Below are 21,733 nucleotides of genomic sequence, written 5' to 3' on the forward strand. Positions count from 1 at the left end.
AGATTCTCTACGATTTCATAAGAAAAAATAACAAATATTTCTTTTGAAAATTCTTGGACACTGGTGCGTGACTCCAGATTTGGGCCTTGGAGCCTGAAAGGGTTAAGGTTGGATTATGTAATTGCAATTAGTGAGAATGAGAATATATAGTTTTAATATATTTGTAGAATTGTTTACCATATTTAACTTTTTTTTTTTTTTTTTAACAAGTCGGCCGTCTCCTACCAAGGCAGGGTGACCCAAAAAGAAAGAAAATCCCCAAAAAGAAAATACTTGTATAATCATTCAACGCTTTCACCTCACTCACACATAATCACAGTTTTTGCAGAGGTGCTCAGAACACAACAGTTTAGAAGCATATACATATAAAGATACACAACATATCCCTCCAAACTGCCAATATCCCAAACCCCTCCTTTAGAGTGCAGGCATTGTACTTCCCATTTCCAGGACTCAAGTCCGGCTATATAAAAATAACCGGTTTCCCTGAATCCCTTCACTAAATATTAGCCTGCTCACACTCCAACAGATCATCAGTCCCCAAATACTATTTGTCCCCATTCACTCCTATCGAACACACCCATGCACCCCTGCTGGAAGTCCAAGCCCCTCGGCCACAAAACCTCCCTTACCCCTTCCAACCTTTTCGAGGATGACCCCTACCCCGCCTTCCTTCCCCTACAGATTTATACGCTCTCCATGTCATTCTACTTTGATCCATTCTCTCTAAATGACCAAACCACCTCAACAACCCTTCTTCAGCCCTCTGACTAATACTTTTATTAACTCCACACCTTCTCCTAATTTCCACACTCCGAATTTTCTGCATAATATTTACACCACACATTGCCCTTAGACAGGACATCTCCACTGCCTCCAACCGCCTCCTCGCTGCTGCATTCACAACCCAAGCTTCACACCCATATAAGAGTGTTGGTACTACTATACTTTCTTACATTCCCTTCTTTGCCTCCATAGATAACGTTTTTTTGTTTCCACATATACCTCAACGCACCACTCACCTTTTTTCCCTCATCAATTCTATGATTAACCTCATCCTTCATAAATCCATCCACCGACACATCAACTCCCAAGGATCTGAAAACATTTATTTCTTCCATACTCCTCCTCCCCAATTTGATATCCAATTTTTCTTTGTCTAAATCATTTGATACCCTCATCACCTTACTCTTTTCTATGTTCACTTTCAACTTTCTACCTTTACACACATTACCAAACTCATCCACTAACCTTTGCAATTTTTCTTTAGAATCTCCCATAAGCACAGTATCATCAGCAAAAAGCAACTGTGTCAATTCCCATTTTGTATTTGATTCCCCATAATTTAATCTCAACCCTCTCCCGAACACCCTAGCATTTACTTCTTTTACAACCCCTTCTATAAATATATTAAACAACCATGGTGACATTACACATCCCTGTCTAAGACCTACTTTTACCGGGAAGTAGTCTCCCTGTCTCCTAAACACCCTAACCTGAGCCTCACTATCCTCATAAAAACTCTTTACAGCATTTAGTAACTTACCACCTATTCCATATACAGTACTTGCAACATCTGTCACATTGCTCCCCTATCCACTCTATCATATGCCTTTTCTAAATCCATAAATGTAATAAAAACTTCCCTACCTTTATCTAAATACTGTTCACATATATGCTTCAATGTAAACACTTGATCAATACATCCCCTACCCACTCTGAAACCTCCTTGCTCATCTGCAATCCTACATTCTGTCTTACCTCTAATTCTTTCAATTATAACCCTACCGTGCACTTTTCCTGGTATACTCAGTAAACTTATTCCTCTATAATTTTTACAATCTCTTTTGTCCCCCTTCCCTTTATATAAAGGGGCTATACATGCTCTCTGCCAGTCCCTAGGTACCTTCCTCTCTTTCATACATTTATTAAACAAAAATACCAACCACTCCAACACTATATCCCCCTCTACTTTTAACATTTCTGTCATGATCTCGTCAGTTCCAGCTGCTTTACCCCCTTTCATTCTACGTAATGCCTCATGCACCTCCTCCACACTCACATCCTGTTCTTCTTCACTCCTAAAAGATGGTATACCTCCCTGGCCAGTGCTTGAAATTACCACTTCCCTTTCTTCGTCGACATTTAAAAGTTCCTCAAAATATTCTCGCTATCTACCCAATACCTCCATCTCCCCATCTACTAACTCCTCTACTCTGTTTTTAACTGACAAATCTATTCGTTCTCTAGGCTTTCTTAACTTGTTTAACTCACTCCAAAATTTTTTCTTATTTTCATTAAAATTTCCTGACAGTGCCTCTCCCACTCTGTCATCTGCTCTCCTTTTGCACTCTCTTACCACTCTCTTCACCTTTCTTTTACTCTCCATATACTCTACTCTTCTTATAACACTTCTGCTTTGTAAAAACCTGTCATAAGCTAACTTTTTCTCTTTTATCACACCCTTTACTTCATCATTCCACCAATCACTCCTCTTTCCTCCTGCACCCACCCTCCTATAACCACAAACTTCTGCCCCACATTCTAATATGTGTACTGCATTTTTAAAACTATTCCAACCCTCTTCAACCCCCTCCCCCCCACTACTTATACATGCACCAGCCCACCTTTCTGCCAATAGTTCCTTATATCTCACCCGAACTTCCTCCTCCCTTAGTTTATACATTTTCACCTCCCTCTTGCTTGTTGTTGCCATTTTCCTCTTTTCCCATCTACCTCTTACTCTAACTGTAGCTACAGCTAAATAATGATCCGATATATCAGTTGCCCCTCTAAACGTGTACATCCTGGAGCCTACCCATCAACCTTTTATCTGCCAATAGATAATCTAACAAACTACTTTCATTATGTGCTATATCATACCTTGTATATTTATTTATCCTCTTCTTCATAAAATATGTATTACTTATTACCAAACCTCTTTCTACACATAGCTCAATTAAAGGCTTCCCATTTTCATTTACCCCTGGCACCCCAAATTTACCTACTACTCCCTCCACAACATTTTTACCCACTTTAGCATTGAAATCCCCAACCACAAGTACTCTCACACTTGGTTCAAAACTCCCCACGCATTCACTCAACATTTCCCAAAATCTCTCTCTCCTCTACACTTCTCTCTTCTCCAGGTGCATATATGTTTACTATAACCCACTTTTCACATCCAACCTTTATTTTACTCAACATAATCCTTGATTTAATACATTTATAGTCCCTCTTTTCCTGCCATAACTTATCATTCAACATTATTGCTACTCCTTCTCTAGCTCTATTTGAAACCCCTGACCTAATCCCATTTATTCCTCTCCATTGAAACTCTCCCACCCCCTTCAGCTTTGTTTCACTTAAAGCCAGGACATCCGCTTCTTCTCATTCATAACATCCACAATCATCTCTTTCTTATCATCTGCACAACATCCACACACATTCAGTCTTCCCACTTTGACAATTTTCTTCTTCTTATTCTTTTTAGTAATCTTTACAGGAAAAGGGGTTACTAGCCCATTGTTCCCGGCATTTTAGTTGGCTTTTACAACACGCATGGCTTACGGAGGAAAGATTCTTATTCCACTTCCCCATGGATATAAAAGGAAAAGTAATAAGACCAAGAACTATTAAGATAAAATCAAAGAAAACTCAGATGAGTGTGTATAAATAAACATGTACATGTATGTGTAGTGTGACCTAAGTGTAAGTAGAAGTAGCAAGACGTACCTGTAATCTTGCATATTTATGAGACAGACAAAAGACACCAGCAATCCTACCATCATGTAAAACAATTACAGGATTCTGTTGTACACTCACTTGGCAGGACAGTAGTACCCCCCTGGGTGGTTGCTGTCTACCAACCTACTACCTATATTTAACATGTTTAACATATTGTATTGAATTGTTATTAAGATATGTTAGGGAAAGAAAGCGTTACAGTAGTTTTGAAGCAGCTGATAGAGAGGCTCTGAGATTTCATGTTGTGAGTTCCAGATTTTACCCTTTTATGTACAGTAAGTCCTTGACTTACTTCTGTACTGTGTATTATATCATTATTGTGTATAATATTACAGCCTCTCCTCACTTAACAATGGAGTTCCGTTCCTAAGACTACGTTGTTAGACGAATTTGTGGCTCAGTGAGGATCATACTATAATGGTAGTGAGTTTGTGTCGGCCATCTTTGATATTGTTTTAATGTCACCTTTGCACCATTTATAACATTTCTGGTATATTTTTAAATGTTTATACAGTAGTGTACTGTATATTGTAATAAACAAGAGAGGAAATCAGCTTTACTACAGTGGACCCCCGCATAACGATCACCTCCGAAGGCGACCAATTATGTAAGTGTATTTATGTAAGTGCGTTTGTACGTGTATGTTTGGGGGTCTGAAATGGACTAATCTACTTCACAATATTCCTTATGGGAACAAATTCGGTCAGTACTGGCACCTGAACATACTTCTGGAGTGAAAAAATATCGTTAACCGGGGGTCCACTGTATACAGTGGAACCTCAAATATCGAACTTAATCCGTTCCAGGAGCTAGTTCTAAATTCGAAAAGTCTGAAAAGCGAAGCAATATTTCCCATAAGAAATAATGGAAATACAATTAATCCGTTCCAGAAACCCAAAAATATTTACAAAAAAATACATTTTATAGAGATTAATTACAGTTTTACATACACACAACAAATTCTATAGTGTTTAATTATGTATACAAATATAAAATAACATTTTTACTTACCTTTATTGAAGATTGGTGATGGCATCTGGAAGATAGGGAAGAGGAGAGAGGGAGTTGGGGTTAGTGTTTGGAAGGAGAATCCCCCTCCATGAGGACTTCAGGTAAAGCCCTCTCTGGGGTTACTTCCCTTCTCTGTCTTTTAATGCCACTAGGACCAGCTTGAGAGTCACTGGACCCCTGTCTCACAAAATAACTGTCCACAGTCCTCTGTTTCTGGTGCTTCTTTAACATTTCCCTAAAATGGGACATGGTTCTGTCACTGAACTTGTTGCAAAGATGGCTTGTTTCAGCTTGCTCAGGGTGGTACTTCTGCACAAACATTTGGACATCATTCCACTTGGCACAAATCTCCTTAATCTTTGGAGAAGGCACCTCATCCACTCCCTCTTCCTCCTCCTCCTCCTCCTCTGAAGCAAGGTCCTCAGCTGTGGTCTGATACTGTTCCAGATGAAGCTCTTGCAGCTCTTCAGTGGTTAGCTCTTCCCTGTGGTCCTCCAACTCTTCCACATCCTCGCCACTCACCTCCAGCCCCAGGGTGTTTCCCCAATGCCACAACAGGCAGAGGGTCAGCTGGGTCAGAGACAGGGTCAGGGTCAGCCTCAAACCATTCAAAATCTCTCTGGAGGACACAATCTGGCCACAATTGTCTCCAAGCAGAGTTCAAAGTCCTGGAAGTCACTCCCTCCCAAGCCTTACCTATAAGGCTTGTGCAGTTGTAGATACTGAAGTGATTCCTCCAGAACTCTCTTAGGGTCAACTGAGTGTCTGAGGTCACTTCAAAGCACTTTTCAAACACTGCTTTTGTGTAGAGTTTTTTGAGGTTAGAAATGACCTGCTGGTCCATGGGCTGGAGGAGAGGAGTGGTGTTAGGAGGCAAGAACTCCACTGTTATAAAACTGAAGTCCCTAGACAAGAGGTCTAATAAGTTTGGAGGATGAGCAGGAGCATTGTCCATTAACAGGAGGCACTTGAGTGCCAAATTATTGTCTAGGAGGTATTTTCTCACACTGGGGCCAAACACTTCATGGACCCACTCTTTGAAAATTTGCCTTGTGACCCAAGCATTATTATTTGTTTTCCACAAGACATAACTTGTTCTTTATGACATTGTTTTTCTTAAACACTCTGGGATTTTCTGAATGATACACAAGTAAAGGCTTCACTTTAAAATCCCCACTAGTGTTAGCACAGAATAAAAGAGTTAGCCTGTCTTTCATAGGCTTGTGTCCTGGCAGTGCCTTTTCCTCCAAAGTAATGTAGGTCATCTTTGGCATTTTCTTCCAAAACACGCCTGTTTCATCACAATTGAACACTTGTTGGGGTTGGAATTTTTCAGTGTTTATGTACCTCTTAAACTCCTTCACAAACATCTCAGCTGCCCGTTTGTCTGAACTGGCAGCCTCGCCATGCCTTAAAACATTGTGTATGCCACTATGCTTCTTAAATCTGTCAAACCAGCCTCTTCTGGCCTTAAATTCACTATCAGCACTGGTTCCAGGAGTTTTCTGTACCAGATCAGCATGCAACTTCCTTGCCTTTTCACAAACAATGGTCTCTGAAACACTATCACCTGCCATCTCTTTATCCTTGATCCACACCACCAACAACTTCTCAACCTGATCATCTGTCTGTGGTCTTTTTTTGGTTAGCATATTAACACCTTTCACAACATCAGCTTCCTTGATTTGCTCTCTCTTTGCCAGGATAGAACCGATGGTCGACTTGTTTTTCCCATACATCCTGGCAAGCTCAGCAAGTCTCGCATCACTCTCATGCTTCTGTATTATTTCCTTCTTCACATCTATAGTGTTTCTCACTTTCTTTACCACAGGGGTACCACTAGCAAGTTTCTTTGGGTCCATGGTAGCATATTTCACAGTCCCACAAGCACTAAACACAATGAAATAATAGTAAAATGTTTGAATGAGAGCGCAGGTTAGTGTTCACTCAAGCATCAACAAAACCAGACTGGCTCATGGCGCCTGCACGGGGATGCAGAGAGAGAGGGCTGCCGAACAGGTCCAGTACCCGACTGTTCGAAAATAGGGACAAAGTTGGTTCGAAAAAAGTGTTCGATTTTTGAAGAGTTCGATAAGTGATACGTTCAAAATTTGAGGTTCCACTGTACATTACTATTTAGGTATAAATGCTGGTCAGAGAGCCCGTCATAAGTTCAGTGTGTCAGTAAATGAGTACGTCACTAAAGAGAGGCTGTATTATACTCAGTACAGGTCCCAATGTGTTTGTAAATTGGAGACTTATGTACATTACTTGTGTTTTTAAGGGCAAGATGGAACAAGAAGGGAAGCTTGATAACCTCGATGACGATGACGAAGATGATGACGACGACGATGAAGGCGACGAGGACGACGAAGACGATGACGACGAATCTATGGGGGATGGTCACTATGAAGGTGCTCACGGCATGAACATCTACCAGAGAGATGGCACTAGTATTGAAGTGGAAGATGTAGGTGAAGTCGTGAAGGAAGTGAAAGATTGTCCCCGCAACTCCGCCACTCCTGCAGCAAGATCTGGTGTCTTGGTGATGCAACCGAGCAATCGCAGCTCATCTGATGCGCTTGGGTTACCTGAGAGCGCCAAGGAAGCCAAGTTCCCGAAAGCTACTGCTGGCGTAGAGTCGCCGCGTGACTCACCTATGGATCTAAGTGTCAAGAGAATTCCAGTCTTAAATTTTTCCCCATTGTTGGATAAAACGTCTACAGCAAAGAAAGCACCCCTTCCCAGGAGACCCTGTTTCTTGCCATTGATGAGCAGGCCAAACATCACAAGTCAGAGGTCTCCAGTTTGCAGTCTGGCATCTCCTGGCCCTCCTACGCCCATCAGAGAACATGCCTCAGAAATTCTATCTCCAGTGACAGAATCGTCGACTCTTCTCAAGACCATATACAACACCACAGAGCGGGCGTCACATGCTTCTTTTGACATGCAGAACATTGTTCCAGATCCGACTAAGGAGAATGGCTGCAGCAGCTCGATGTTGCAGGCTTACCTGAAGGAACGTGCCGTCTTAGACACGACCATTAAGCGGCACCAGTATAAGGAGTCATCGTCCTCGGATACTTCGCCAGATTCCCCGCATGGCGGTATAAAAACCATCACTGCCGTGTCATCTAGTAACACTGCGACCAGCGTGTCATCTTTGAGTACGGCAGCAGAGAATGACGAGTCTGCCCGCAAGCCAGAAGGAACGAACGATGGTGAGAAATCCAGTAAGGAAGAGAAGGATGAGGATGGTAGTGGCATAACAAGTGAAGAGAAGAGTCGCCAGTCTACGGCATCGCCCTCAGTGAGTGGCACTGCTGCTGCCACCCTCCAGTCTAACACCTCCAGGATGCCAACACCGCCGGCAAACCTCACCGTCATGAACACTGGTGGCATTGACACCAAGACTTCCTTTCTGGTGCCAAGTGGCGTTGTACCCTCCTCTCTCAACAGGTATTATTATTATTACTACTGTTATTATTTTATCATTGTTAATTATTATTATTATTTTTAATTATTATTGCTATCATTATCAATCATTATTATTACTGTTATTATTAATCTATTGTATTATTATCAATTATGAATTATTATAATTATTTTAGTTAGTGGGTTTGGGTTAGAGAAGGACCTGCCAAGTATGGGCCAGTAGGCCTGCTGCAGTGCTCCACCTTTCTTAAGTTTTTAATGCTACTAAATGCTCGGGTCAAACACACATAGTGTGGGAGAGGAGGCCCACTTCAGCAAGCTTCTATACGTATTTTTTGAGGCCTATTTGAAGAGTTTGTGGGGGGGATAAGCATTGATTCATTTTGCGGTAAATTGAAATTCGCAGTGTTCACATTTGCACCAAATGAGACCAGGCTGTAGTTTGTTTTCTTGCTGGGTTTCGAGAGTAGAAAAACTCTCAAAACTCATCAAAAGTACAGCCTCTCCTCACTTAACGACGGAGTTTAATTCCTAAGACCACATCGGCATGTCACCATAATTCAACATACGTTAGCCTTGCTGCCATGGTCTTCAAATATTGTCAGGTCAGCAGAGTTCAAACCCTGCTAGATGCCCTGCAGTGAGGGGTAGTCAGTCAGACACATACCCTTAGGCAGACAAGACAAGACTGCAGGCTGGGCTTCTTACTCCCTATTCTCAATATACCAGTTCACCATCTCAGTGATTATCATTTATCACCTGTACTACATTTAAGGACCCTTCCCGACAGGTAAACGAATTTGTCGCTAAGCTTGGATCATACTATAATGGTAGTGGGTTTGTGTCAACCATCTTTGATATTGTTTTAATGTCACCTTTGTACCATTTATAACATTTTTTAGTATATATTTTTAAATGTTTACACAGTAGTGTACTGTTTATTGTAATAAACAGAATAGAGGAAATCAGCTCTAATATACACATTATTTAGGTATGCAAATTGGTCAGAGAGCCCATCGTAAGTCTGAGTCATCAGTAAACGAGGACGTTTCTAAATGAGGGGAGGCTATATAACAAAAGTATATCACAGGTACATGAAAAGTATATCTCGGGAATATCAAAGGTCTGCACACATTTTATACACGGTAATAAGATTTCTTTGACACACGACAGGCTGGGTAATGATGATGGGAAGTGTAAGTGCAGTATGTGCCACAAGGAGTTCAACAAACAGTCACAGCTCAGCATGCACATGAATATCCACTACATGGAGAGGCCATACCGGTGCGAGTCTTGTGCTCTTTCCTTCAGAACCAACGGCCATCTTCAGAAACACAAACGTTCTGTCAGTCATTTTAACAAGGTAAGACGTATATCAGCACGTCGATTTTATCCACAACCCGCACACATGAATCAAATGTATTACGATGTTTCGGTCTGACTAGCCATTAACTAGTCACACAGAAGTGCAAAAGGAAGGGGGCCGGTATATACTACTACTACCTCCTCCTCTCTTTTTTACCACTCCTGACCTGCCTCTCTCTCATATACTGGCTCCTTTCTCTTCGTGCTTCTGTGTGACTAGTTACTGGTCCAATTCAAGCCAAAACATCATTGTAACTTTTGTTCTTCTGCGTGCAGGTTATTTGTGTATCGTTCCAGTCATAATATTGTGCCTTTTATTCTTTATTATAATAAAGAATAAGGTAACATAAACAGTTTACAGTAATTCTTCAACTTACAAACACATTGGGGACCCGTATTGTGTATAATAGTGATATTATACACTATACGGAAAATTCTCAATGTGTTCGTAAGTCAATGGCTGACCTGTATTGCTAGTTGACGAGTGAGAAAGACTTGTAACATCCATGGTATAACAGTAAAGGTTTTTACCTGCTCTCCAGGCTTCTACAGTCAGGTACAGAGGTAACAAACATTGTAGACAGCAGAAACAATACAAAAGTAGCAATAACACGATCAGTCTACCAGTCTTGAAGAAGTATATTCAAGGTGGTCAGTCCCATACTCTTGAGAAGTGTTTTGTGCCATGGCCCCAAAGTGTTTTATCAATCTATCAAGTGCGCCTTGTCACACTTTACACTTCAATAATCTGTGTTCTGCTTCAACTAAAAAAACTTCAGTGGTACCTCAAATTTCAAACGGCTCCCAACTTGAACAATTATGCAAGTGTATTTTTGGGGTCTGAAACAGACAAATTCGTTCGGTATCGGCACTCGAACAACCTTCTGGAACTAATTAAAGCCGAAATTTGAGGTACCACTGTACTTGTTTTTCTAATTCAGGTTAATTTATGTACAACAGAGTGTTGGTAATCTCATGTACACTGTACATTGTTGCTGTTTTCTCATTGCTGTACACTTTTGTACAGTGGACAGTGGTTTAACTGAAGTTAGAGTAGTTTTGGGTATATTTTGGCTTAGATTTACTAAACAGTTATCGAACAAATAATGGTGAAAGCATTTCCTCTTTTCCTCTGAGTCACACTACCCCAGTCAGAGATGACCTGTGTATTAAACATCTTAAAAAATAAAACCCTCCTACCCCAGTGGTAGATGACCTTTGTATTGTATTGAAAATCTTTAAAAATAAATTCCTGCTACTCCAGTAGTAGACGACCTTTGTATTCTATTGAAAAAGTTCAAAAATAAATGTCTTGTACCCCAGTGGTAGACAACCTTTGTAACCAAAACCTTTAAAAACAAACGCCTCTCACAGGTGAACATGATTAACACCTTCGGCACACCCAGCACGGATAATCCTCGACCTTTCAAGTGCCATGACTGCAAGATCGCCTTCAGGATCCACGGTCACCTGGCCAAGCACCTACGCTCCAAAATGCATATTATGAAGCTGGAGTGCCTCAGGAAACTCCCCTTTGGAACCTATGCTGAAATTGAGCGCTCGGGTGCCAACCTTAATGAGATTGACACGACAGACTGTGACAACTCTCTGGAGAGCTTACAGGTTAGTACTGTTTTTATTATTATTATGCTACTACTACTTATCCTACTGATACTACTACTACCACCACCACCACCACCACTACTGCTAGTATTATTGACATGCTCTTGGACTGTGAGCAAAGTAACAGTTATGAAGGAATTCAGGGAAACTGGTTAGCTGGACTTGAGTTCTGGAGGTGGGAAGTGCAGTGCCTGTGCTCTGAAGGATGAGTGAGGATGTTACAGTTCTGGAGGTGGGAAGTACAGTACCTGTACTCTGAAAGATGAGTGAGGATGTTACAGTTCTGGAGGTGGGAAGTACAGTACCTGCACTCTGAAGGATGAGTGAGGATGTTACAGTTCTGGAGGTGGGAAGTACAGTACCTGCACTCTGGAGGTGGGAAGTACAGTACCTGTACTCTGAAAGATGAGTGAGGATGTTACAGTTCTGGAGGTGGGAAGTACAGTACCTGCACTCTGGAGGTGGGAAGTACAGTACCTGCACTCTGAAGGATGAGTGAGGATGTTACAGTTCTGGAGGTGGGAAGTACAGTACCTGCACTCTGAAGGATGGGTGAGGATGTTACAGTTCTGGTGGTGGGAAGTACAGTGCCTGCACTCTGAAGGATGAGTGAGGATATTACAGTTCTGGAGATGGGAAGTACAGTACCTGCACTCTGGAGGTGGGAAGTACAGTGCCTGCACCCTGAAGGATGGGTGAGGATGTTACAGTTCTGGTGGTGGGAAGTACAGTACCTGCACTCTGAAGAATGGGTGAGGATGTTACAGTTCTGGTGGTGGGAAGTACAGTACCTGCACTCTGAAGGATGGATGAGGATGTTACAGTTCTGGTGGTGGGAAGTACAGTACCTGCACTCTGAAGGATGGGTGAGGATGTTACAGTTCTGGTGGTGGGAAGTACAGTACCTGCACTCTGAAGGATGGGTGAGGATGTTACAGTTCTGGTGGTGGGAAGTACAGTACCTGCACTCTGAAGGATGGGTGAGGATGTTACAATTCTGGTGGTGGGAAGTACAGTACCTGCACTCTGAAGGATGAGTGAGGATGTTACAGTTCTGGTAAAGATACCCAGCTGTACAACATTTTGGGTATCTTTACACATTTCACCCACCAATGACTTCTTCACTGCAATACAAAAGACTGGATAGGTAAATGAGGGGGTCAGTCCCTCACCCTAGGAGCAAGTAGAACAAGTCACAGTAACACATCAAGAGCATGCCACAGTAACACGTCTAGAACAGGTCACAAACCCGTTTTAAACAAGTGGATAACATCATCTGCAAAACATTTCCAAACTTTACATTTTTCTCGCGTTTTTTCTCACTGAGATGCCACCGTAGCTCTTAAATACCCCCCCAGGCCATGGCGTCGCGCTTGTTCGAGAAGGACCCCAATAAACTAGGTGCTTGGCACAACCACCAGGAGCGCCAACACCACCGTGTCCGCACTGTCAGCAACTCTTCCACCAATTCTGATGACTATCCACTGCAGGACGACCAGGATGAGGTGCTCGCTACTAATGACGATGACACTGGTAATTATTAATGTCTCTTTAATTATGTTAACTGTATGCTGCTGTGCATTATTATTATTATTATTATTATTATTATTATTATTATTTTTATTATTACAGTATTATTATTGTTATGGTTATTTTGTATTATTATTATGGTTAATATATTATGCTTATTATTATGATTTTTATCACACTGGCCATTATTATTATTATTATTATTATTATTATTATTATTATTATTATTATTATTATTATTATTATTATTAACACATTGGCCATTATTAGTATTATTATTATCATTATTATTATTATCACCTCTCTTATAAAGCTTCTGTGCATATGATTATTTTTATAAACGCAGCTGCAGAAGGTCATGCAAGACAGTACAGTACATAGAAAAGCGTTCATGGTGAGCCTATTCAATTTCCGATGCACTTTCTCAAGTTGTATCTTTTTAAAAAATCACTGTGTATAGCGGAGCTTTGCAAGCGAGCTGTCCGTGTATGCCAGTACCGCCTCCTTGATTAAGTAGCATATTCTTCCTCCGACAGAGGGAGATGAGGATGAGGATGTACCTGTAGCTCGGGATGCTGGTAGACTGGGGTTTTCCGGAGCGGCGGGTAGCAGCCACAGCGACCTGCACACAACGCTCGCTCACCCGGTGTCGTCTCCCATTGAAATTGGCTCGGTGAGTATCTCTTACGACTTAAACTACCATGGATTATACTTGTGGTGAAGCGCTCAACCCATATGGGTCATGCAATGCCTGGGAATGAGTGGTAATCAGGTTTGACTCACAAAGTCACAATAACACAGTTGTAAGTGAACCACAGAACAAGTGGAGGTAGACTGCATGGCAGGTTAGTGGAAAAACTCACAGGCCAGTGTGTTAACAACTAGACCAGCTGGCCCTAATATGATTCACCCAGCTAAGTACAGGAAGTCTTCAACTTACAAACATGTTGGGACCTGTATTACATATAATAATGATATTATACACAATACAGAAGATTCTCAACGTATTTATAAGTTGAGGACTTACTGTATATTACTATACACCATAGGGAGGTTAGCATGGGCCACCACTGTGACTGCAAATGCCCTGGAGTTCTAGGATTCACTGGCAGTGGTTTAAATTCAGCCCATTCCTTGGTCGGGTTTGTTTTAAGAATGGCACGGGTGGCTTGTATTCCTTGAGTCAAGAGCCCCCCCCACAGGGTACCACCCTTAGAGGGCAGCCCACTGACACTTTGAGGTACGTAAAATTCACAAATAAGACATGTATGCAACATGTTTATTGCTGTAATGTTGGTAGAATTACCCACAATATGTTACGTAAAAGACACAAGTGCACCTGATGTGATATTTTATTGTGGCAGTGTTTCACTCTCCTGGTTAAGGTTTGTCGTGGCTCTTCAGGGTTCGTCAAGGTTCATCAAGGTTCGTCAAGGTTTGTCAAGGTTTATCAAGGTTTGTCAAAGTCTGAGTGACTCTGCATGTCGCACCCTGCCCCCAGGCCACTAGCATGGCTGGGAAATACAGTAGGACTGCCATATCAGCAGGTCTGGTTTCCGTGGTTTCAGTTATCCGCAGTTCACTCTGGCCCAAGAACAAACCTTAACCCTTTCAGGGTCCAGAAACCAATCTGAATATTCAAAAAAAAAAATTTATTTTTTTCTTATGAAATGGTAGAGAATCTTTTTCTGGAGGTAATAAAACATTAAGTACAAAATTTGATAGTGTAATTTCATCAGTTTTCCATCACTAATTTTGCTGCATCAGTGATATTTGCGCATCAGCAATTTTGCCCACTCTGACCTCTAATTAACCCTTTGACTGTCGCGGCCGTATATATACATTTACGAGGCACCATGTTTGACGTATATATACTCATCAATTCTAACTGCTTCAAATCAAGCAGGAGAAAGCTGGTAGGCCCACATGTGAGAGAATGGGTCTGTGTGGTCAGTGTGCACCATATAAAAAAAATCCTGGAGCACGCAGTGCATAATGAGAAAAAAAAAACTGACCGTTTTTTTTAATTAAAATGCCGACTTTGTGGTTTATTTTCGTATAGTATTTGTGGTTGTATTCTCGTTTTCTTGGTCTCATTTGATAGAATGGAAAACATATTATAGAAATAGAGTGATTTTGATTAATTTTACTATAAAAAGAACCTGGAAATGGAGCACAAAGTACGGGAAATGTTTGATTTTTGCCGATGTTCAAAAGTAAACAAATGATGTCATTGTCCAATAAATGTCCAACTAGCCATTCTAATATGCAGTCATGAATGGGTTGATGTAATTTTTACAATTATTACAGTATTGCAGTAGTCTGCATAACAGTAAATCTATTTTTTGTTTGAATAAAATTTCAAAATAAAAAGCAAGAGTAATATCAGAGGGGCCTGGAGACATGACTGATGAACAAAGAAAATGTTATTTTAGAGCCAGGAATGTCTGCATTGTTCATTCTGGACCTTATTTTGAAATTGTCATATTTTTTAATTTTCTTGAAATTGGCCAAATTGCAAATTTCTGACCATGTTATTGAGTAGTTGAAATCGGTAAATGGGCAGTTTCTTGTACTCAATCGATGGAGAAAATGGAGTACTGAAGAAATAGCTATGAGTTTGGTTGACTGGAATAATGGAATTAGCCGAAAATAGGGCTCAAAGTGGGCGAAATCGCCGATTTTTAAATATCGCCGAGGTCGCTAACTTCGCGAGAGCGTAATTCCGTCAGTTTTCCATCAAATTTCGTTTTTTTGGTGTCTTTACAATCGGGAAAAGATTCTCTATCATTTCATAAGAAAAAATAATTTTTTTTTTTTTAAATTTTGTGACACCAGGAGACACCTCAGGATTGGGGGTTGCGACAATCAAAGGGTTAAGGCCAATTACATTGTTCCAGTCTGCTAAATTCTTAGTTATTTTACTAGTATGCATTCTGTTTTATTGACTGAACCAAGAAACCACCGAATCAAGTATTTCAGCTACCCAATAAAGTGATCAGAAAATGCTAATCTGGCCAATTTCACACAGATTTCAAAATATTCCAGTACCAAAATGGGGTCCAGAATAAACAATGCAGGCATTCCTCTGTTTATTAATTACGTTTCCAGCCTTTACACATGAATTCCATTTTGATTTTTTATTCACATACTGAAGTTTAATTCACACCAAAAAATAAAAGATAGTATACTGTTAAGCATATTGTAATAATTGTATAAATAATATCAGGGTATTCATGAACGCATATTAGACCCAGCAGTTGACATGTATTAGACGCTTGACATTTGTTTACTCTTGAACATCAGCAAAAATTGAACATTTTCGCTACTTTGAGCTCAATTTCAAGCTATTTTCGGTCCTAAAACCAGTCAAAATCATCTTTATTTCTGTAATATATCTTCTGTTCTGTCAAATGAGACCAAGAAACTATGAATACACATAAAAACCATACAAAAATACACCACAAAGTCACTGTTTTAAACCAAAAACACAGTCGTAGTTTTTTTCTCGTGCACTGCATGCTGCAGGATATTTTTTATATGGTGCATACTTACCACATAGACCCATTCTCTCATATCTGGGCCCAGATTTACCACTCACAGATTATCTGAGAGAGCTGAGCTCATCACGTAGTACTACGACACAGACTCTGGCGTTAAACCTATAAAACAACGGCATGGACGCTGAAAGGGTTAATCTGGCGCAGCCTAGAGCCTTGGATGGTCAATGTCTGGAGGCACACACATTTATTTTCACACCCGGTTGGTCTTGGACTGAGGTAGGGTGTACCTGGAGGGTGTTATGGGGGGATTCAACGACCCCACAACCCGGTCCATGACCAGGCTTAAAAGATGCAACACATTCACCATCATTCGTTACATTGCGTGAATACAACTATTATGTCTGATTACTTCCCATCTCCCAGGTGCTGTATGCACCAATTTGTGTTCACTGGAGTCAAATCATGGTTCTTTAACCTCACCAACCCATGATACTGGTTTCTGCTGTGCCTGTGGCCCCTGTGGGTTTTGCACTTCACTGCGATGACAGTATTGGGCTCGTAGTGAGCATTGTTTTTGTGAAGCAATATTGATGCATTAATTCCTGCAGGGAGCGACTGCTGGCCTCCTGGCATGTCACCTCTGTCATGAGAAGTTCCTAGAGCTAGAGCACCTTAGTGGTCACCTCTACACCGTTCATAAAGTCTCTCTCACTTACCGGTATGTAATAACAATAATAATTAATAATGCTAATGATTGTTCGAATGATGGTGAAAGTGTTTCTTCTTTTTCGGGTCACCTTACCTTGAGGAGACAGCCAATGTGTTTAATAATAATAATAATAGTAAGAAGAAGAAGAAGAAGAAGTAGAAGAAAATTAGTTAAAATAATTTAGATTATGAAAATAGCCATTGGAAAGCTCTTTATCTGTATGGGTCTCACAGCACCTGGATAATGGGTATTTATCAGCTTTAACCTTAGGGAAAGGTAACTGGAGTTCCTTGGATCAGCATCAAGGGTTGCCATAAAATTTCTTGTTCAGACATTGTCACAATACCACCATGGCGTCAAGACAGTAATGGAGTGAGTGATGATGAAGGAGTTTCTTCTTCTTTTCGGGTCATGCTGCCTCGGTGGATGGCCGATGCGTCAATAAAATTAAAAACCATTGCTGGAGGACTTTATAAATCCTCTTCTGGGTAAAACACAGCGTTTTAAATTATCAGCAACAACATGCATCTAAATAGCGCCATTAACATTTGCGTGGAGCATAAATCGTAATTTCTTTGTTCGTACACCCTTAATATCATTATATATACTGTTTGTGTAACAACATAAATTGTAATTTTAAATGAAATGTGTTGTTCATACGCTCTTAATATCCTTATGTATATATATATTTTTTTAAACAACTGGTCATCTCCCACCAAGGCACGGCGACCTGGAGAAACAGAAACGCTTTCTTGATGTTTTTCTCCTTTTACATTTAGTAATTTACACAGGACAAGGTGTTACTAGCACATTGCTCCCATGTCCACAGGACAAGGTGTAACTAGCACATTGCTCCCATGTCCACAGGACAAGGTGTTACTAGCACATTGCTCCCATGTCCACAGGACAAGGTGTTACTAGCACATTGCTCCCATGTCCACAGGACAAGGTGTTACTAGCACATTGCTCCCATGTCCACAGGACAAGGTGTTACTAGCACATTGCTCCCATGTCCACAGGACAAGGTGTTACTAGTGTTACTAAAATGCCAGGAGCAAGGAGCTAGCAACCCCTTTTCCTGTATAAATTACTAAATTTAAAAAGAGAAACTTGTGTTTTTCTTTTTAAGTCACCCTGCCTTGGTGGGATATGACCAGTTTGTTGAAAAAAATATTATTATTATTATTATTATTATTGTTGTTGTTATTGTTGTTGTTAAACTTGCTCTCTAAACTGCATTTTGAGGGGAAAATTGAGTTGAGGTCTTTTTCAGTATGTATGTGGCAAATACAACCAAGTCTCGATTAGTGGGAATAACGACTCCCACGGAGTGGTCGCACTATTCAAATTATGTGTAATTTTTGCCGACTGTTGAAAGAGTTTGGTTGGGAGGTAGCTTTATTTAATTTTTCACTAAATCGAAATTCGCACTATTCAAACTTGCGCTAATCGAGACCTGGCTGTATAATCCTAGGGGTGTGTTAAACCCATGAGGGTCATGCCATGCTGAGGGTATGGCAGGTAACATGAGCGTTTGCATTGTGTCTCATAGCTTAAGTTTCAGCTGGACTTTTTTTTTATTGTATTTTCCAAAAATTGCCTTGTATAGAGAAGTTTTTTAACTCAGGTTCAAATTGAGTTTTTTATAGTATTTTTATGCAGTACAGGTGTTCCTCATCTTACAATATTTTTGACTCACGATATTTTTAACTTAGGATTTTTTTTATTTGCTCTTTTTTCAACTTACAATGGGTTCGTTGGGACGTAATCCCATGTTAGTTGAAGACAACTTGTATAATGTAGTTGACATGTCATAAAATATTGCTAGGCACAAAAGAAAGCCACTAATATGCTAGGCATTTCACTGGCTGTTACAGTGTCCATGGGGGAAGAGAGTACTAAATATACGAGTCATAGAGATTCTGGGGAACAGGAAACAAACGGGTCTAATTCAGGGTTGGAAATAGTTGTTCGGTTCTCTTTATTAATGTGGCTCCTGATCTGTGACTTGTTATTTCAGCAACAGCTAGCGCAGTCCATGGTGCAGCCGTACACTTGTGGGATGTGCGAAGCCAAGTTCAGCAGCCATAGCCAACTGATGAGCCATAGTCAGTACCACCTTCCAGCCTCCAGCATGATGAGTCTCAAGTCATCGTGATTTGTGACTGGGGTCACCACCATCTTCCAGCCTCCAGTATGATGACTATCAAGTCATCATTAGTGACTGGAGATATAGTCTTGCTGGACTCTATCTCTTGTCCCTGCACAAGATTCATCTCCCGAGGATAAATACAGGCGCAGAATCAACCACACAAACAACAACACACATTCGCCCAAAAAACGCCACACACGAGTGGGTCACAAAGCACTAAATGGCACCAGAGAAGCGTGTGTCAAAACAGATAATTCCAAGAAGGCTTTAAACCTGTAAGGGTTGTGGAGTGCTCATAAATAACAATAAAACATTTTTCGACTGATGACTTGTCGTGTGTGGCCCGGCTGGTGCTACTCTGTATATAAGGTTCACGGACAATATATAATTTATTTTTATTATATTTATAGGAAGCTCTCAACCTGTATGGGTCATCTGGCAACTGGAAAATAAAAGGCAAATATTATTACATTTGTGGGGAAGCACTAAACCTGTGGGGACCATACAGTGCCTGAGGGGGGCAATCAGGTTCGATCTGAGGAAGGAGAGAATAGCTCCATCTCCTTGGAGAAAGAACTCTTCAGCAGATTTGTTGATGGCTGTGTCATTCAATCAACCCTTTGCAGTCTAGGGGGTCATGATCCAAAGAATTGGAGCTAGAGTCTCCTGTGGTCGAACTCGTTTACCTCCCATTCCCATGGCGAAACATGACCCATTTGGGTTTGCAGCTTCCCTGTGAAGCAAATAATACATTCTCAACCTTGATCAGAAGGTTCGAAAATATCGATCAATTGTCAACTGAATTTTAAAATCCGAGTGAAAGACATTTTTCAAGTGTCGGTAACATACGCAAACCTGTGAAAATATATACTGTATAATCTTTTTTTTTCACAGATATTGAGTCTGCAACTCAAAAACCTTGTGATGGTGATTGTTTACACGTGTATAAATGATGTTGCCCCCCAGGGTGAAATACATTGCCCCAGGTTTCAAAAATGTTGAAATTCAATACATGTAGAACTTTGTACATGTATATACATGTGTATATATATATATATATATACAACCCTTTTGAAATGGTTGGAAATTATTTTTGTGGCTTAATGGAGAGATGTTTGTATATACCAAATTGCCCCATTTAAAATGGGCTAAAGGCCAGATAAGCAGTTATGTTTATATGTTTTATCGTGTAAATGGGGAAATTATAAACCTATGTATGAGTTATTTATCTCCTGGGAAATAGGAGGTAATGAGGTGTGATGGGAAGATGAGTGGGGTGAATGTGAGTCCTCGGATCACGAACCTCAGATGACGCGGTGTTCCTGCAGCAGGGTATACGTGTATTGACGTTCATGTACGTCGGCCTGGCTGTGTGTGCTTCAGGGCCTTCCACAGCTAGGCAGACCTGTGCGTGTGATATTGTATTTTGCGGCTACGAAGCCACAGATCTTAAGCTCTGAAGAAGAGCTTTCAAAACTGATATTATAGCCACTTGCGACATGGGGTGACAGACACGTGCGTGTCAATGTGGCAAGTTCAGTGATGCTCAAGTGTGTTACACATATATAAAGAGTTTACCTATGCCTTAAGGCTTTATACCTGGTGTAAAAATAGACACGTTTAAGAAAAGGCTTTAACTGCGGTACGTCTTGCTCTGTGTGGAGCTTTATTGATGCAAGGGGCCTCTATAAGGTGTCAACCTTATAGAGGGTATTGACACATGAGCAAACACTTTGGATGTTTTATTATGGAGTGCTCGAGGCTCCAAAACTAAGATATTTGTAAAAATAAACTATCCCAAGTGCTTGCTTGTGTATGATGTACTGTATGATGGACTTTAGAAATATCAAGTAAAATCCACAGGGTCAGTCAATTCAGAAATGGTATACAAAGTTTGTTGTTTCAGAATTGTTTATATTTTATAATCAATGCAAAGCATTCTACAACTGTTGTCCATAATGGCCATTATATGCTGAGAGGTGTATGTCTCCCAATGTTCAGTGAGAGGTGTATGTCTCCCAGTGTTCAGTGAGAGGTGTATGTCTCCCAATGTTCAGTGAGAGGTGTATGTCTCCCAGTGTTCAGTGAGAGGTGTATGTCTCCCAGTGTTCAGTGAGAGGTGTATGTCTCCCAGTGTTCAGTGAGAGGTGTATGTCTCCCAATGTTCAGTGAGAGGTGTATGTCTCCCAGTGTTCAGTGAGAGGTGTATGTCTCCCAGTGTTCAGTGAGAGGTGTATGTCTCCCATTGTTCAGTGAGAGGTGTATGCCTCCCACTGTTCAGTGAGAGGTGTATGTCTCCCAGTGTTCAGTGAGAGGTGTATGTCTCCCAGTGTTCAGTGAGAGGTGTATGTCTCCCATTGTTCAGTGAGAGGTGTATGTCTCCCAAACTCGGGAAGAAAAATTTAAATTTCTAAAAATCCCACTGCAAATTATTCCCAGTTTATTAAAAAAGGGGAAAAAGGGTTTTTTTCTAATTTCCCCATGCAAAATTTTGCCCCCCAAGTTTTTTAAAAACTGTACCCATGAATCGGGAATTTCCCCCCTTTAAAATAAAGGTGTATCCTTTTTAACATTTTGAAGTGTAGGGGTTTTAAAATGGGTTTACCCCTGAATAAATTAAGCCCCCAAGGTTTATAAATAAAAGGAGCCCCCCAAAGG

General features: G+C 40.7%; 1 protein-coding gene across 3 annotated transcripts in view; it reads left to right on the forward strand.

Moving 5' to 3' along the window:
• The window catches only part of shn (schnurri), a 98,520-nt gene extending 77,066 nt beyond the window's left edge, over positions 1 to 21,454 (forward strand). For 2 of the 3 annotated variants that reach the window (XM_070079817.1, XM_070079818.1), the window contains exons 5-10: positions 7,043 to 8,217; positions 9,367 to 9,556; positions 10,933 to 11,181; positions 12,540 to 12,714; positions 13,248 to 13,384; positions 18,944 to 21,454. In XM_070079817.1, the coding sequence (XP_069935918.1) occupies positions 7,043 to 8,217; positions 9,367 to 9,556; positions 10,933 to 11,181; positions 12,540 to 12,714; positions 13,248 to 13,384; positions 18,944 to 19,081 (2,064 nt within the window). In that variant the 3' untranslated portion in view covers positions 19,082 to 21,454. Of the gene's footprint in view, positions 1 to 7,042; positions 8,218 to 9,366; positions 9,557 to 10,932; positions 11,182 to 12,539; positions 12,715 to 13,247; positions 13,385 to 16,822; positions 16,933 to 18,943 lie in introns of all 3 variants that reach the window. The other variant, XM_070079819.1, reaches the window with a different exon arrangement.
• The last annotated feature ends 279 nt before the right edge of the window (positions 21,455 to 21,733 follow it).

This window comes from Cherax quadricarinatus, unplaced genomic scaffold (genome assembly GCF_038502225.1).
Source record: "Cherax quadricarinatus isolate ZL_2023a unplaced genomic scaffold, ASM3850222v1 Contig23, whole genome shotgun sequence".
In the NCBI taxonomy this organism is placed as follows: Eukaryota; Metazoa; Arthropoda; class Malacostraca; order Decapoda; family Parastacidae; genus Cherax; species Cherax quadricarinatus.